The 19708-nt window shown below is 36.8% G+C and overlaps 1 protein-coding gene across 1 annotated transcript in view; it reads left to right on the forward strand.

Annotated features, from left to right (window-relative positions):
• Nucleotides 1-2774: 2774 nt before the first annotated feature.
• gabra2a (gamma-aminobutyric acid type A receptor subunit alpha2a) overlaps nt 2775-19708 on the forward strand; it is a 37679-nt gene continuing 20745 nt past the window's right edge. The window contains exons 1-4 of the mRNA XM_038290662.1: nt 2775-2964; nt 3073-3149; nt 7246-7358; nt 11853-11920. Coding sequence (XP_038146590.1) covers nt 3082-3149; nt 7246-7358; nt 11853-11920 — 249 coding nt within the window. The 5' untranslated portion in view covers nt 2775-2964; nt 3073-3081. The remainder of the gene's footprint in view (nt 2965-3072; nt 3150-7245; nt 7359-11852; nt 11921-19708) is intronic.

Below are 19708 nucleotides of genomic sequence, written 5' to 3' on the forward strand. Positions count from 1 at the left end.
CATTTATTTATTTCTGTATTTATTTTTAAATATGGCAGAGTTGGTCCTCCATACTGCTGTATCAACAAATCAACAAAAAGGTGGGTTCTGTATGATACATCAAAATCTCCACAAATCTGAAAAGAAGCAACATAAAAATACATTTTGCTTGTGAGTAGGTTCATACAGGTCATTTCTGGATAGTTTCATACTATATATACAAAAAAGAAACAACAACACTGCTTCATATTAAGCAGGATTCACACCAGTATCACATTTTTAACTTTTAACACTTTTGGTTTTATTAAAGGAAATATCAGATTTTCTCAGGTCCTAAAACAAAATGTAACAGCTCTGTAAAGGCTCACCAGAGAGCATAACATAAAGTTACCATGACTATAACAGCTGAATGCGGCGATTTCCATGTTGTTCAGCAAAACGCTTCACAACTTTATTTAGATCCAATGCCTTTGTGCGTTTTGATTTGAGTACAACCAAACTGATCGTCTCTTTTCTGTCATAGTTGACCGCAAATATGTCTTTATGAGCCTGAGACGTCAGGCCTAACTAACATCATAGATAGAGAAATAACGTTCTGCAACCTGATTTTTATCATCTCAAAATCAGCATTGCAGCTATGCTAGCAACATTGTGCTTTCATTATGATTTCATTTCTTGATAGATAGTTAATCAGTTTTTACCTGTTTCATCCAGTGTGTCCTCTCCCCATGACCCCTGGCTCCCTCGCTTTGCCCTATTCGGTTTTCAAAACAATCAGTCTCAGTCGCTCTCGCGTCATCTCGTGCTGCATTCACTGCAGTCCGACATTAGAAATTAGCGGTCGTAATTCTCAAATGATCCATAATTTATAAGCCTCGCCACCCCTACCGCCAACTGGGGTGGCAGCAGGGGTGGCTAGGCTGTCATTTAGGGTGGCATTTGCCACCCTATGCCACCCCAGTAGATCCGCCTATGGCTATGTGAAGTTTTCACTGCTGGAGTGCTGTTTAGTGCCTCAAACCTACCAAAGAAATTGTCTGGTTCATTTAGGAAGTCAGCGTTTGCTGCATATACCATTAGGGTGGTTTGCAGGAATCGCCCATATGCCTTGCCACATCCTACTGGTGTAGCTGGCATCGTGGAAAATATCCTGGATTTTCTGGCTGTGGTTCTGCTTCAATGACATGATGGCACGGTATAAGTTGGTTCTCAGAGCCTCTCTATCAAAAGACTTGAATGCAGAGTTCCGTGCTTTTAGCAATTTCCGAACCTACCCATTCACCCAGGGTCGTTGGTGTGCTCAGGTCTTGATGATTGGTGTTGTATGGATCAGTGGTGATTCATACTGATAAGGATGGTGTAGTCACTTGCTCACTGTACAAATCAGGTTGTGATTTACTCATCCTGTGACTTATTAGAGATTCAGATGTGATTCACGCTCATTCCCTTACTCGACCTGGGTACGAATCAGAGACCATCTGACTGTGCATTGGCCTGGATGAATAATGCCGTCGTTCATGTAGTAGCATAATATATTAATAAAAAGATATGATCTGGAATAGATAGTATAATGGTTTTTCGTAATTGTTTTTTCCCCCTCAAATGTAATCTGCAAATGCATTCGTTTAATTTTTTTTATTTTTGATCTAAAAAAAAAAACATTTTAAAGGAAAACCAATGATCAGAAACAACACTACTTTGCCTGTAACAAAGAAGCAAGAGTGCACATGCACAGTACAAGGCTCCTAGCCTTGCAGATAAATATGCAAATATTGCAGATATCAGCATGTTTATCCACAAGACACACATTAGGATATCTCACAGAGGTATTACATACAGTTATAGGCTACAAAGGTAAAACAAAGGTCCCAGAAACTCCAGTCTTTCTGCAATGAGTTTATAGGATCTACTGGTAATTTGCAATATTCACCAGGCAGGGGATTTCTTAGGTGAATTTAACTCCCTAAATTGCCATTGGGATAGAGTGTGTATTTGGATGGTTGTTGTCCTGTGTGCCTCACTGTTGCTCTCTGAACTACTGGCAACATGGAGGTACTCTTCCCACCTAATGTCTGTTAGAAAAAAATAAAATAAAAACAGAGCCTATATAAAGCCCATTAAATAGAAGGCTTAGCATTAGGTACATTTTGCTGCTAATGTTTAATTTAACCTGCAGTAGGGTGGCGCCACTAGGGGGTGGCAAGGGGTGGCCAAGGCCACTCTGTGCAATGCCCTGGCCACCCCACTTGCCAGTGTAAATTGTAGTAGCATCAGTTTAGCATTGCATCCCATTATGCACAGCAACATAACATAAAAAAAATCACACAATGAACCAAGATATGAGTAGGTGTTTACTTAAGTCTTTATTATCTCTAGATTTAAACCCTGAAATTATGGCTTTTAGTTTTAGTGTGCCAAGATTTTTAGTGGCCCCATCTGGCCACCCCTATGAAAGATCTCTGGAAATGCCACTGCTCCAGTATCAACTAAGATAGGAAAAGACTTGTTGTTTAGAGATGGAAATGCTAATTTTGCATAAAGCTGCTTCCACCATGAAAACATTAGGCCAATGTTCGATCATCTACAGCTATAATAACCTTTCCAATACCCCAGTAAGAGTTAGTCTTTTTTTTTTTTTTTTTTATAAAATAATTATATTTAATAATCAATCAGTTAGAAACAACATATTACAGTTTTATATTCAGCTGATATTTTCTGAACAGAACACGCTCCTATGTTTCACTGTTTTCCTTTATTCTAGATGCGCTGGATCTGAGCGGAGGATAACCACCGTGCGCAATCGCGCTCTCTCACCCAGCAGGGAGCCGCTTTTCCTGCTCAATTTTCGCCCTTAGCTTCGGTCCTTTAGAGGAGGGTCTGGCAGGATGGACGCTCTTTGACAGCCCTCAGATCTCCGCACATCTCAGCTGCGCGCACGTCCCTCGGTTTTCTCTGGCAACAGCAGCGGCACCTGTCGAGCTTTAGGTAGGTTTCGGTCTCTTTCGGAACTGCGCGGGGTTTTGTAGAGTTGGAGCTGTTTGCGGGCATCTGAGCGCAGTCTTAAGCTTTTTTTTTTCCTGTCATCATTTTCAGGCTTCAGTCATGACAAGAGGAAAAAGCTCCCGTCCTCTTTCTGTGCTGGTCTGCTTCATCGCTCTGTGGCACACAAGGTAAGTTTGCGTGTTGTAAACGTTTTTGATCAATCGGAACGGACAGCTCCCTGAATGAAGAGCTCAGGAGCGCTTTTAAACACTGTAAGGACCAATGTAAAGAAAAGAAAAAAACAAAACAGGAACATTTGTTTGTTTGTAAGGTATAGTTTTTTTTTCTCTAGTCTCTGTGCGTTCAGCGCGCTCCGAGTTATTAGAAAACATCAGCATAAAATGACGCTCGAATCTCAGAAGCATCAAAATGAAGTTCAACACCAGAAACCACAATTAAAACCTTGAAAGAATTTGCAGTCATTCTATACTTAATCCTTCCCCCCCCCCACGTTAAGTGGTTATTACGCATGGAAGCTTTTAGGGAATAGAAATTATGGAAATTTAGAATAAGCCATTCCAGACAGTTTGGCTTTAAATGTTTAATGAGATTTCAAAATGATAATTGCTGTGAAATGAAAAATTTATGTGGAATTCTTTTAGTGGTGTGACATGCTGGGCATAGTTCGCCATTTGAATAATAAGGCAGAGAACTGCCAATCAAAGATGTAACTTTAAAACATAGAGACCAAAAGCCAACTAATAAATGAGAAGCATTGTTGTGTCAATACATGAGCTGTTTTGTATTATCCACCTGGTTTTATGTTTCCCTTTTTATAATTTAATTACACTTTATTAATCTCATTCTGGAGAAATTCCCCTCTGTATTCAACCCATCCCCTTGGGGAGCAGTGGGCTGCCATTGTGGGGGCCCAAAGAGCAGTCGTGCTCAGGGACCCAGAGTGGCAGTCTGCCGGAGTTGAACTCAGAAACCTCTGGCATCCAAACACAAGGCTCTTCCAACTTGGCCACCACTCCCCCTTTTATTTAAAGATATTCGCTTGAGGTTTAAATATATATATATATAGATATATAGATATATAGATATACGAATATATTATTGTTAAAGTGGATTAAACAAGGCTTTTGGTAGATTTCGGGCAGCCTCTTTGTCTGGAAGAACTCTTTTCTAAAACATTTGCATAATTCGTGCAACAAAAACATAAAGAATATTATTTTATTATTGTTATTATTATTATTATTATTATTATTATTATTATTATTATTATTATTATTATTATTATGTCTTCCTCTTTCAAAATTATGCATATATGTTACTATTTTAATTCAAAAGGACAACATAAGGAATAGTAAATATCTATTTTCTGAGTTCTCTCATTATTTTAAGTAAAATTGCTGATCTTCTTTCAAGTGTTGTTACTGATCGATCACTAAACGTCCCTTCGAAGACCCAGTAATACTTAACTAACTAACTTAACTAAAAATAGATTCAGAATATGGTCTGAGGAAGTAGCACGGACAGTTAGAAATGTGTTCGCAGGATGAGTTTTTCAGTTTATAAATGGCAGGACCTCCTTCCACCGTGTAAAGGTGGTAAGTAAGGTGGGTACAAAATAAAAAAAGGGATTCAGATCTACGTTTGCCTGTTTTTATTCAGTTAAACCTAATTTCATCTTGACATTTTAAAAGGAGAAGGGGGTGGAGGAAAGGATAAGTGGGTTTGATTGATAAAAACTCCAATTAGATCTGGCAGTTTAACATTGATGATAGATATGTACCACAGGCTTTTAAGGTTTCTTAATAACCTGCTCCTGAGTCTCCTGCTAATTACACAGCTATATTTAACCTTCTTATATAAATTCCATTTTAAAATTACTGCTAATTATTTCGTGTGAGCAATTAATCTGTACAATCAGTTTGAACAGTTACAATCAGGTTTGAGAGGTCATCAAGGTAAAGAAGCACTGCTGTAAAATGAAACGCTTCAAACCTTAATGCTCTGTCTGATGCAGTCAATTTCAGCAACACTTGAAGTGCAGGAACACACTCTACTGACACCAATGCGTTTCGGCTGTGGACATTTTCAGGGTCATTTGCAAGTCACTACAAAGTTTGCATTTAAATAAAAAGTATGATCCAGAAAATGAACTACTCATATATGCACACAAATACACCAAAATGATTCTCTCAAATGACAGTTTTACCTGCAAAAATTAAGTAGCACCAAAAAAGTGGATAATTTTGATTCAATTCTGGGCATAATGGGGGGACGGTTGACCTCTGGAAGAACTAAAAAAAATTTTTTAATACCTCTTAAACAAAAGTAGCACAGATTCTCTTTATTTTACTTAATGTTTGCCTTTTTACAATGATAATTTTCCATCGCACTGCACAAACCTACACTAAAGTAGCACTAACCATTGAGTCTATTTGCCAAGGTTTTTACATGGGTGGGGTGTCAGCCTCATGCAGCTTAACTCCTGGTGATGCTCGCGGAAATCACCGTGGACACCACGTTTGGTCTGAAGGCACCTTATTAGAAGTAATTTAAAATGTGTTGAGGCAGCATGTTTCTCATCCTTATCAACTTTAACCACTAGAAAAACTAGTCTAAAGAAAGAAAGACACTATTCTCACTTGTCCTTTAAGAGATCAGAAAATCACATGTATATGTTGAGGAATATATATTTATATATTAGTGTTGCACAGATACCGATACCAGTATTGGGCAGGGCCCCAATACTGCACTAAAATGGTGGTATCGGTATCAGCGAGTACCAACAAATAGGGCATCGATACCATTTTGAGAGCCAAAAGTTTATTCAACTATTGTCAGAAAGAGAGAGAGAAATATATATATATTTATACAGCTTTTTGGTCTTTTAGCAGGTGAAATGTCACAGAGGACACATTCTGTCACATTGCATCTCAACACCGTGCAAGTAATGCTACAGCTTGTGCTCGCTTCAACACGTTCAGCAGTTAAAATGACATTTGACATTCTTGCTTTTAAATTAATGTTTAATGAAAAGCTTTACGTTGTGTAAAGTCATAGATGCATTTCTTCACACAAATATAAAATAAAGTCCATGGTTATACATGAATGCGTAAACAAAGATCATATTTCTAAACCAAATGTCTGTCTTTAAAGACCTGATAAAAGCCAGAAACCATTATATCTGGGGCTGAACATTAAAACTGACCACTGTGCCTAAAATTTAGTTATTTTTTTTCAATGATACTATCTAAATGATAAAAAATCATATAAATAAATATTAAAACCGATGTCTCATCAAGTTTTTCCTCCTGTGATCTATGCTGTGGACTTTAAAAAAGCCCTTGAGTATTTTTTCTATTAATCTAAAGGTTAATTTCAGTTGATTTCTGCTTCTCTTTTAATCAAACTACATAAAAAAATCACAGCATAAGAAGGTCAGTGGCACCTGCTATTTAAAACCAACAAAATCTACTAGTAAAGTAGTCCCAGTTGGAGAGTGATTTTTATTAAGAAAAAAAGGGCTATGAGCTCTCATGAGTAAACCACTAAATGTAAGTATAGCGTGGATTACAAATATACCAGTCAAGAGTAATACATATCCATCTCATAAGATGCACATCAAAATTGCCCCTTATATTTCCTTTTGTCTTTGAAAGCTTTGTGTTTACACCTTGAACCTTTCTCTCTCTGGTTTCCTGAGAAGAGATCACTAATATATATACAGTATATATATATATATATATATATATATATATATATATATATATATATATATATATATATATATATATATATATATATATATATATATATATATATATATATATAAATTTTTTTTGACTCTTTGATCCAAAGTTGACCTAGTCGTGTTCAATGACAATTTGACATACGACATAATTTTTCTGCAAGTACATTAGATTTAAATATGATGCCTCATTTTTATTCTAATTGGGTTCAAATAAGCCCAAAAAGAAAAAAGAAATAAACAATGCATGGAAAAAACTGCTTTGGCCTTAAGATGTTAAAATTCATCCACCAGCCATGGACTTTTGTATTTGTATATGAGGTAATTGTATGTTATCAACAATAGACCTTTTTTTTATTATATGCTTTTAGTAAGTATGAAAAAAATAGGTGTAAAATACAAAGTATTTTCTAGGTGGAGATTGCCAGTGTCCTCCATCATCCTACATTATTATGGCTTTGTTAACATGGACAGTAACAGGTCCAGTTTGTATTTATTTTCATGCTTTTTATCTTACTTAGGTCAAGAGCAGATTCTAAATCATCACAGAACTCCAAAGACATTGCAACATTCACCAGGATCCTCGACAGTCTCCTGGATGGGTATGATAACAGACTCCGACCCGGTCTTGGAGGTAAGTCATAGATGCATGAATAACTGAAAAATTTAAAGACAGATGTCAAACCAAAGCAGTGGAAACAGAAACTGGAATTATTATGGGATGGGGATCTCTAGTTTCAATTTAATTTGCTTTTTTTTTTATAATCCTCACATTACCAAAAATACAACTACACACTCAAATATATACAGTGCCTTGCAAAACAGTTCAGCCACATTACATTTTTCGTTCTTTTCCCACATTTCAGGCTTCAGACATAAAGATAATACATTGTAATTCCTTCTGAAGAATCAACAACAAGTGAGACACAATAATGAAGTGGAATTAAACTATTCACCATTTTACACTTTTTTAACAAATACCGAAGAGTGAGGCGTGCAAAATTAATCGGCTGCTTAATTTCTGTACAGCAAACTCTCTCCAGACGTTCAGTGATCTTTGAATGATCCAATGATAACCTAAATGACTGATGATGATGATGAATGGAATCCACCTGTGTTGTAATCAAATCTCCGTGTAAATGCACCTGCACTGTGATAGTCTCAGAGGTGTGTTTAAAGCAATGAGAGCATCATGAAGAACAAGGATCACATCAGGCAGGTCTGAGATACTGTTGTGGAGAACTTTAAAGCTGGATTTGGAAACAAAAAGATTTCCCAAGCTTTAAACATCCCAAGGAGCACTGTGCAAGCGATAATATTTAAATGGAAGGAGTATCAGACCACTGTAAATCTACGAAAACCCAGCCGTCCCTCTAAACTTTGAGCTCAAACAAAGAGAAGGCTCATCAGTAGTGATGGTGAGATGAGGCCTCATGAGGCATTGATCCGTTTGGCCAAATTGCTTCAACGATCCCCACAGTTTGTAAAATTTCATGTGAACATTTCACCACCTACTGGTATAGTGCAGAACTACAGTTAGTAATAAAATCTGTGATTTTTGCAATTGTTTTTCTTTTTCTTTTTTTTTTCTTTAAAGTTCCTTTGAAATTGTTAGTGGTTGGTGTGTATAGTAAAACCTTTTGTAAGTTGTTTTTTATGTGTAAAATTCCTTAGAACAATCATCTAAGGTGTACAGCTTTTCAGCCATTTTAGTTAAATAAACTCAAGCAGACAGTGAAAGTGTTTTTTGCATATTGGGCAATGGTGAGCAAACTGAAAAGGTGTTGGTCATTTTTATTCAAACATTATAGGTTTTCCACATGTTTTGGTTTTAATCGGGTATGAAGTTGTGTTCAACCAACCTTTTGGCTAAACTGACCTAAATTGGCAGCGTTTTTATCCGATCTATATTTCTACTAGGGCAAACCAATGCAAAGTCTCATTAGGCAAAATAATTAAGTATTATCGCAACTTTCAAAAGTCAAGGGCAGGTCTTGAACCATCAACCTCTTGAGTGGAAACTGTGACTCACAGATGACGCCACCAATCTATTCTAAGAATCTATCCAAATTTTATCCAGCTGACAGCAACTCTCCTCCAAAACTCCCTCATCTTGACTGAATACTGAGGCTGTTTAGATGCCTGTCAAAATTCTTGCGCTTCCTGAACCACTTCCTGAAGCGGTCACGTGATATCACGGTCGCGAGGCAGCGGACTTCATCAATTTTGGTCCCTCTTTGGGGAAACAACCCCTCCATTACTCGACACACGCCTCGAAGCCTCGGCTCATCTCATAACATCACTACTGATCAGAGATGCAGCCAAGAGGCCCATGGTCACTCTGGATGAACTGCAGAGATCTGCAGCCGAGACGGAGTCTCTGTCAATAGGAGAATGATGAGTCTGCACAGATCCAGCCGTTATGAAAGAAAGCCATTTCTTAAAGATAACCATAAAAGGTCTTGTTTAAAGTTTGCCAGAAGCCACCTGGGAGATAACAGCAAACATGTGGAAGAAGGTGCTCCGGTCAGATCGAAACAAAACTTTTTGCAACAATGCAAAACGTTACGTTTGACATAAAAGCAACCCAGCTCATCACTGTGAACTCACCATTCCCATTATCATACATGATGGTGGCAGCATCATGGTATGGGCCTGCTTTTTTTCATCAGGGACACGGAAGGTCGTTAAAATTGAAAGGAATATGGACGGGGTTAAATACAGGAGCATTCTGGGAGAAAACCTGTTGGAGTCTGCAAAAGCTCTAAGACTGGGATGGAGATTTATCTTTCAACAAGACACTGATCCAAAACATAAAGCAAAATCTACATTGAAATGGTTCTTAAATAAACATATCAAGGTGTTAGAATGGCCAAGTCAAAGTACAGACCTGAATCCAATCAAGAAGCTGTAGAAAGAACGAAAAACTGCTGTTCACAAATGGTCTCCATCCAACCTCACTGAGCTCCAGCTGTTTTGCAAAGAAGAATGAGCAAAAATTTTTGTCTTTTGATGTGCAGAACTGTTAGACATACCCCACAGCAAAAGGTGGTGCTACAAAGTATTAATTTAATGGGGCTGAATAATTTGCACACTCAATCCTTCATTGTTTTATTTGTCAAAAAAGGTTAAAATATCTAATAAATTCCATTCCACTTCATGATTGTGTCCCATTTGTTTTTTATTCTTTATGAATAATTACAATTTTAGATCTTTATATTTGAAGCCTGAAATGTGACAAACAAAACTTCAAAGGGGGGTCAAATACTTTCCAAGGTACTGTAGATACAACCCAGGTAATACTTGGCTGAATCAACTTTTTTGTTGCTATAGAGGAGCTTCTGGATACATTATGGCTGAATATTTTTGACAAGAATAGAATAAAAGTTGCAGAATAGTCATGTTAGGAATTTTAGTAATATTAAATAGGGCTTATTTATTTATTGTCTTTTCTAAGTGCCCCTTTCAAGGCTGAAAAATGAATGTTCCTATGGGTATTAATAATGTTACCTTGAACCTTAGAAAAAAATAGAATAGAATAGAGTCGAATAGAATATAACAACATTCATGTGTAGGAATGAATTAGGGTTTGACTTGCAGCTGTACAGCAGTTGAAGTAAAGGCCCTTCCAGACCAAGCTCTTGGGTTGCATTTCAACCTCACCCTACTCCTGTTTAATTGTTAAAATCTAACAAAGGTTTATACAAAGTATACTATAAAGATCAAGAAAAGGATGAAATTGTATCAGGAAACAATCTGCAAAACCGAGTGCACTTGCCCGAGATAAGTGTGGATAAAGGCAAAGCTAATATTAAAGGAAAGAGAGCTATGTTGATACACGAAATTCAATACATAAATGATTAACAAATAACATTTAGCAATGCGCTGTTGTTGCTAAGGCCCAAGTCTATTTATTTCTATTATATTAATGGCAAACATAAATTACCATCTATGGTGTAATAATCACTAGATTGTAATTATTATTTTTTTCAAATTTGGACTAATTTTAGGGGTTAATAATGGGTTAAAAATGAACAGGGGAATGCCTGGTGTTGCTTTAATAGCATTTAAAAGAATAAGTGTAAGTCTTCTCATTCTCAGAAAATATTTCCCTAAAAAAAAAAACTCAATATACAGACATTCTGATACTAAATTCTAATTTGTAATACAAATGAGAGGCATTGTTCCCAGTGTTCTGCTGTTAGGCCCCAGACAGAGAAAAGATTTTTGTATTATGTTGTGAGGTGTAGAAACACACTTTTGTTCACCCTTCTTTGCTCTACAATGGGAGGATCTGTGAAACTGTTAGAGAATGCCTTTATGCTCCTGTCAGCAATCATAGCCCCTTAAAGTCTGTATTTAACAGCAGGTGAATGTACTGGATTTCCAGTTGCTGTGAGTGTAATTAGCTAAACTTCTGTGTATTTGAAATCTGAATGATTTTCTCAGTGAGAAAAAGCCGTCCAGGTTGGAAATGAGTCAGACTGCATCACAGGATGAGAAACAAAACGTCCATAGTAGATGGTAGACTTCAGGACTTACAATGGTTGGACTCATTTGGCTTAAATAGAGTCTCTGGGATGCATTGATGCTCTTTAAACATGCATACAGAAGAAAGAAAAACATGAATGAATAGGAAATGTATCTTGCTTGTTGGCAGGTTACAGAGAAATTTTACACATACGCACGTGGGCAACAGTCTTATTTTCTGTGTTTGACTGTAAAGTTTATGTTCATGTCTAATGTGAACTACTAGGTTTCAGGATTGCCTTCCTATGTATTTAATTATAGATGCATACATATATTAATTTAATATTAATAAAGTATTTTTGGAATTAATTGTGTTTGTGTAACAGTCAGCATATGTAATACAGCCACCTTGATCCCAATACACTCACATTATTTAAATGCATGATTCAAAGGACTTTTTTCTCTATTTGAGACCAACTCTATTCGTTGGTAATCCAGGAGGTTTAAAATAGCATGAGAGGAAGATACCTCCCTTGTATTATAATTTCAAACTGTTGTCTTTAGGACCTTGTCTCAGATAAGCAAAGCCACTAAATAATTATAAATAAACACAATTGTTTTCTGACAATTATTTGTTTTTTTATTTTTCTTTCTCCAGACCGAGTGACCGAGGTAAAGACAAATGTCTATGTGACCAGTTTTGGACCAGTGTCTGACACTGATATGGCAAGTCGTTTAACACTATTATCATCCTATAAAGTGATGCCTGCTCTTAAGATGTTTAATAACGTAACCTTTTTAAAAATTTTGGTACTATGTGTTAGTCTTCTAAAAAGCACTATTTTAAGTACGTTTAAAAAAATTTTGCTATTAATTTTGCATAAAATCTGTAGAATGATGGAAAATAATCTCCAAAAAACAAAAACATTTTAAAAAATCCCAAGAAAAAACAGAATGGACCACATTTGCAAGCTGTAAAAATATAGTTTATGTCTAACAACTGTTTACAAATCTTTATATTTTAATATAAATTAAAAATTAAATTTATGAGATAATCAATTAAGATAATAATGTAAATAATAAAACCCTAATTAAATCCCAACTATTTCAAAATTATGTATCTTTGAATTCAAGAAAAAAAAAAATCCCTTTATAAATTGACCTGGTTAGTTTAAAAATTTTATTTTACCCCTTGAGCACATTTTGTGTTCAATTGTCCAACTGTATCCAGGTGTTTTATTTATAAAACATTGCATACGATCCTTTAGAAACACTTGAAAAATGTAGTACTCCAAAAAGAAAAAAAAAATCTGATTTAAAAACCCAGTAAACGAATCAATTTTCCTGAACAAGATCACAGCAGTACTTCCAGATTAGAGATCAGCCACAGTAAATAATCTTTTTTTCTAACACTAGTGATGAACAGAGATGGTTTGGGTCTGGCTTATTGTTTTCTCCTGACTGGACCCCTGAACTCCAGAGCAATGATCGAGGGAGATTAATCTGCTCATTAGCCAGTCATTATAATGATCATGGTAATCTTGGTTAGATCTTCTTAATTCATCCATTTACAATCTGTTCAGCATATTTAAAGTATCCATTGTTCACCATTAAACATGGTTGTTACAGTATATATACATGATGTTTCAACAGTATTAAAATGTTTATAGTAATCAGTGTAAAATCCTCACTCCTTGTTACATTATTGCAATGATCTGTGGTATGATTTACACTGTTGGTTATTGGAGATGTGATGGAAAGGAAACATTAAAACATGAATGTTAGCTGTTTGTGTTCTTTTTTCTTCATGTAACAGGTCAGCTCAGCAGTGCCAGCATATATAATAGGATGCAATTTTGGATACAATAAAGTTGATCTATGATTAAAGTTCCATATGAAGTGGAATTAAATTTCTGAGAGAAATGATAATGCAATCTGGCTTCAGTCCCCCACCCCCATCACCATCTGTGTCGCCAATTTCCCCTGTCTCCAAAAAGTGTGTACCCGGTATAAATGTGTCAGAGTTGGTGTTAGAGACCGCACCTTTTTCACGCCAAGTTAGTTTTTTATAAATCACATTCTCTTTCATGGATGTCAGCATATGTACATTTTTTGGCCTGTTTTGTGAGCATGCAGGCTTTATAAATAACACTCAAATGAGAGTCAAGAAATCACTTAAATCAAACCTGACTGACAACATGAAGTAGGCATTAAAAAAAACAATCAATCTATTTGTCTGTGACGTTGTTACTTATAAAGAACAGATAACAAGCAAAGCCATTAGCATACAACAGTCTAAAGATTTGTATTTTTTAGATCCCAGCAAACTTCGGTGTAACTCAGATCCAGAAAAAAAGAGAACATTCACTTTTTAGGCTCGCAGATGACTCAGCCAAGTGGTCACTGAAGAACCTTTACAGAGCTGCAGCCCTAGTTTGCTTAAGTCAATGTAGTCATTCATGATTCTACAATGATAGAAATCCACGGTGGAAATTGTGTCCATGGGAGTTTTTAAAGGGAAGAACCACCACTGACCAAAGAAAATATCTAAAACCTTTTACAGATCCCCAAGATTTTTGGAGCCTTAAAAGACCAAAGTGAAACTGTTTAAAAGGTGTGTCCCACCACACCCTGCATAAAAGATGCACAACATTTCAGAGGAAGATATAACCCTGATAATTAAACAGGGTGGTGGAAGTCTGAAGGTCTCTTTATTATAAAATCCTGAAAGAAATATATGGCAATCAGTTTGTGAGCTCAGGCTCAGTGATACTTGGGCTACAATGCAGTAAAATGATAGAGAACTCAACAAATATATATGGGGACGCACTGTATATACCCGGTTTAAATTTGGGACCTTCTTTTTTGACTATTGAGCTGACGAGTACATTTCACCACTGTGAGATCAATAAAGTCTATCAATCAATTAATCAATCTTTGCTGTTGGACCGCATAGATTTGCCAATGGGGGTGTGTGATTTCAAATTAATTAAGCTTGCCATCTTAGTGAATCAGTGAATTACTGAATACCTAGATACATGACCAAAATAACCAATAACTTCTGTTTTTTCCCACAACAACGGAGAAGACAGTGGACACAAAAAAAACCTTTCAAATGACACAATTTATTTTCTTGCAAGTGCTTTTATTATCGAAACAGCAGATTTGACAGCATGATGTGCAGCATTTAATTTTTGCTGAAGTGCCAGCGGGGAGTCACAATTGAAACATGGGTCTGTAAGAGACAGATAATGTTGCAATTAGTAAAACAGGAAACCCCATGTGCAGGTCTGAAACGAAGAGTCCTGACAGTGCAGGTCTGGGTCCTGACAGTGCAGGTTTGGGTCCGGACAATGCAGGTCTGGGTCCTGACAGTGCAGGTCTGGGGCCTGACAGTTCAGGTCTGGGTCCTGACAGTGCAGGTCTGGGTCCTGACAGTGCAGGTCTGCAGGCAGAGTCCTGACAGTGCAGGTCTGGGTCCTTACAGTGCAGGTCTGCAGGCAGAGTCCTGACAGTGCAGGTCTGGGTCCTGACAGTGCAGGTCTGCAGGCAGAGTCCTGACAGTGCAGGTCTGGGTCCTGACAGTGCAGGTCTGCAGGCAGAGTCCTGACAGTGCAGCCCTGGATCTTGACAGTGCAGGTCTGCAGGCAGAGTCCTGACAGTGCAGGTCTGGGTCCTGACAGTGCAGGTCTGCAGGCAGAGTCCTGACAGTGCAGGTCTGGGTCCTTACAGTGCAGGTCTGCAGGCAGAGTCCTGACAGTGCAGGTGTGGGTCCTGACAGTGCAGGTCTTGGTCCTGACAGTTCAAGTCCTGGTCCGAACAGTGCAGGTCAGCAGCGCGGACACGTCTGCCTCTTAAAAGACTCTTTGGTCATAACTTGGTAATGTAATACAATTGAATGTTAAAGTTATATTAGTGTTTAAACCATTAGTGAAATAAAGCTTTTTTTTAGCATGGTGTACCATTTCAGCTCAACCTGTTAGCTTGTTTTACACAGCAGTAAACATATTAAATGATAAAAAATCATTGGAAAGTCAGATTATTTCACTGGAAAATCTGTCCATATATCTTCTAGACATCTACCTCTACTGATTTCTGTTTTGGAAAAGCTGGGTTTCTCCGGTATTAGCAGCTTAGCATGGAAGCTCACAGCAGGGAAGTTATTTGTTCTCAGGAGCTTAACACCTCCAGCCTCCTCAAGAATCTGAAATGCAGTGAGAAATGCTGCAAACTGTATATTTTGCTGCATTTTGGTTCTGCAGTTTGCTATTAGGTCCAATTAGACTTTGGTCAGTCTGCAGATACAGGGCCTTGCCATGTGACTTTTTAATGATTGTGCCTCTTCGATGTGGGTTGGTCCAAAATCAAAAGAGGAAGAAATCCTGTGAGTTTGGTATTTTCTCCTCAAACAACATGGGAGGCAGGATTGCATGTCCTGTGGGAGAGTCATGGAAGTTTGTGGACTGGGGCGGGGCTGCAGAAGCTGGAGAGTTAAACAGCAGGCAAACATCTGCGTCATATTAACAATGAACATTGATTCTCAAGTCCAAAATTAATATCATGACCAGAGGTATTGTAAATGCCTGACAGCAGTTCCTATACCATTGTCATACCTTTATTGGAAATCACTTTTTCACAAGGGGACATGTTGATTCGGACAACTTAAATGTTTTAGGATTAAATTATATGAAAAGAAAAAAACTTAAGAAAGCTGTAAGCGGTCAAAAAATTCCCTAAGCAGTTTTTGTGTGCTACAAACCTTTGTCTTTGTCTATGTTGATTGTAGTCACCTCATTTCATGTAGCATTTCGCTTCCCATTTGTGCTTAATTTGCTTTTACCTTTTCTGGATTCTCTGCTGTTCTACTTCTGGTTCTTGAGTTTTTGCTTTTTAATTAAAATCTGGATTTCTTGACTGCATATGTGGTCATCGTGTGTCTTCCTTGGTCCTTCTGCGACTTTGGGCCTCAACCGTCTCAAACTAACAAATTATTTATTAATAATAGCAATATTGAATTAAAATTCCTGGAGTTTTAAATGCTGCATGTGATTGCATGTTCTTTTTTTTACCCTGGACAAAATATAAAAAAGCTTAATTATGTTTTACCAGAATCTAACAAAACAATGTCAAGAGGGAATCAGTCCAGAAACTCAGAAAAATATATATTTTTTAAACTCTGTCAATTATTATCTGATTTACTCTGATGTAATCTCAGAGATAATAGGCTCTAGTATGAATTATCTGGAAACAGCATCTTCACAGCTGCTTCTGGTGGATTATGTCTTCTTTTCAATAAGACATATCCAGAAATCATATAAAAGGTTCTGGTATGCTGACTTATTGTTGTCTATATGCAAGGGCAAGAGGAGGCAATGCCCCCTCAAACAAACAATTACCCCCCTGATTAAATCTGCCAAAAGGGAGAACTTTCTCTTCTCTCTGTCCCCTTTACTTCTCACTGTGTGCTTACCTGGGTATAAGTGATCTCCTGTATGCAGTTAGCAGCTCTAGCCTTTTGTATCTTAGACTGATCACAAGATAATACCTAAGGAAAACCTTAAAGTAATATTAAAAAAAAGATGCTAGATTCAATTAAGATTTCCTATTTGTTGTTCAACAAAAGGTTTGGTATGTTTAGTATTGGCTATGAATAATAATAAGTGTAATAACAATAAACTTGGTATTTGAACATGCTTAAATGTTCAAATACAACTGAAACTTTTTATATCACACATTTTAAAACTTTTTGATATGGTTTGGGCCAGTATAATAACACTAACCATAATAAATCAGGACTACATTATCATTATGGACTGCGCTAAATGGGGATCAAAGCAAGTTTGCTTTGTTCTTAAGATCTTTTCAATGGTTACTTAGAGCTAAACTTTGGGATTAAATAAAACCTGGCACTCTTGTTCTGCATTAATTTTAGTTTTGGATCTGCTATGTCTAAGCATCACTGAATCAATTGTTTTAAAATGTCTATTATCAATATAACATTCCCTTGTTTTTGTGTCTGTATTAAAATCATCGGCGTTATGAAGTGTTAAATCATTCTTGTACGTAAAAAATGAACAACTCCCTGAGCCAAGGTCATGTTCCATTCTACTTTAAAATGGCACTGTTGACTCCTGCCTAATGTCCTATTTCAAAACTGCCATTTGTCATTAAATAACTGGAAAAAGTAGTTAAAACCCAGTTCAGATTCTGGTTGTGTAGTTTACAGAGCTCTGACTCTTTTCAAATTGTCTGTCTCTCAATTAGATGATGCCCTTTTACTGGTCTGGACAGCTCAGCCTGCAAGCTATACCGAATGGAGCTGCAAGGCTTTTTGCTCATTCTGCTGAACACTATAATATCAGCCTGAATATATACTTTCCCTGGCTCTCAGTGGATTTTAGAATTAATTTTAAAGTACTTATTCTGAACTAGTTTAGTCCTAAATGGCCAGGCTCCTGATCAGACGCCTCAGATTTTAACCAAACTCTACTGCTTTAAGCCCTCGATCCCAAGCCCAGAGTCTCCTGGCTGTTCCTTGAATAAGACTAAGAACTTTAAATTGTACAACACCTTGCTCCTTCAAATTTGCTTTGCTGAACCGGTATTTAGATCCTATCTGAAAACTGTATTGTGGCACTTTAATTAATGTCCTGAATATATTGTGCTTTTTTTATATTTGTTTTTGTAATATACATAACATTGGGTATATGCAGGGTATACTGCATGTGAGAGATGGTGGAAAAAATATAAATGTAGCCTATGGTAGAGATTGCCCTTTACAGTCCTATTGTTGGTTACTTCCTTGCACCCGCCTCAACAGCGGTGCAATGAAGTGTAGCTTCGCTGCTTCAAGAACTAGCAGCTACACTTTTTTTTTTTTTTTTTACAAAAATTAGCAGAATTTTTCAAGTTTCAAGTTTTTAATTTTCCCTCGTATTTATTGCTAACTGCTAATTCAGAGTTTAGGGCCCATATGTCGTCTTTTCCTTTATGAAATGAAACCAGATAGACTTTTTTCTGCTTACAAAATAGTAAGTAGTGACATTTTAGTGACATTTTTAAAATACGAAACAAATGCCTGATCAGTGAATTTCATAATTGGGTTCTTTTAGTGTTAAAGATGAGGATAATGTAGTGTTTGTTAACTTTTGCATTATAATGATTTACAGTACCTTTTTATCATTTTTTGCCAATTCTCTTATTTGAAGTAGAGATTATAACATCCAATTTAGTTTACATCATTGATTAATTGACTGATGTCCTTGTTTTGTTGTTAAACTAATTTGCAATATACAAATATACTGTATTACTTATGTTGTTTCTGTGTATCTACACTATTTTACAGCACAAAATGCTGTTTTCGGTTATTATTATTTGTGCAAAATAAATGCTATAAAAAGTACCATGGAGTACTGGGATTTATACTGTTACATGAATTAGGTCATACCGCCCTGATCTTGTATAACTTAAAAGTGATTTGTGTTGTACATCCGTCTGAAGTTGTGTTTTCGAAAGGGTGCGAGGGTCATGTACCCATTTACACTACCCTTTTGAAACCATGCCGAGAGCAGTCTGAGCATGGTATCCGAGATAACTGTTGAGTGTAAATTACATGTAAACTGAACTGGACAGTGCCAGACACAACCAAACCACACTGAACTTTAGTTCTGGTTCAGTTCTCAGATAACAAAGAGCGCTTGAGCAGAACGTTTCATCTCTTTACAGTCAGACTCCTTAATCATGAAATTTCAGATATTCATAAAAATACCAGCTTCCCCACCTTGTCACATGAGTGATGATTCTGCTTAGCCATGTGATGAACCTCATCGTCCGTTGTTGATTCCTGCGTCTGTAAGCCCTGATTAGACTACTGTTTGCCGTATCCACTTCCAAAAAACCGACTATGTTATGTAAATTCCCCAAAGGCTGCCTTCTTCGACTGGCTCTCCGCAAACAACGAAATATCACAATTATAATCAAACTTCCTGAATGTTAATGGGGCTGCCATGTTGATTTGCTTAATTCCTTCTAGAGAGCCATAGTACCATAGATCGTCACTAGGAGGCCAGAAACTGCGCTAGCATCATGTGTAAAGGCTCATAAGGAACCAAGCTCGGCACAGATTGGTTTTCAGAGGGTAGTGTAAATGGGGCTATAAATAAACTCAACTTACTTAAAAAAATAAGTAAGTAAGTCCTTATAAGCCTTTGGAATTTCTTTTATTTTGCAGGACATTTTGGATTTTTCATTCTTAGATTAAATTTTAGCTGTTTGTTCTGCAGTAACATCTTTCCTGCATTAGTCTTTTACAAAAAAAGATAAATGTGTGACACCTAAAGAGGATTTTAATTGTGTTCGTGTGTTATATGCAACCGCAATTCTTCCCCCAAAACTGAATTTTACAGAATGCTTAACCATATTATTTATTTTTTGTGAAACAAACCTTATTAACTAAACACATGAAATTGTCAGAGACTGATATTGGGGATTGTATCCTTTTCCCACAGATTTTGA

Source organism: Cyprinodon tularosa, unplaced genomic scaffold, assembly GCF_016077235.1.
Source record: "Cyprinodon tularosa strain WSP-4 unplaced genomic scaffold, ASM1607723v1 ctg286, whole genome shotgun sequence".
In the NCBI taxonomy this organism is placed as follows: Eukaryota; Metazoa; Chordata; class Actinopteri; order Cyprinodontiformes; family Cyprinodontidae; genus Cyprinodon; species Cyprinodon tularosa.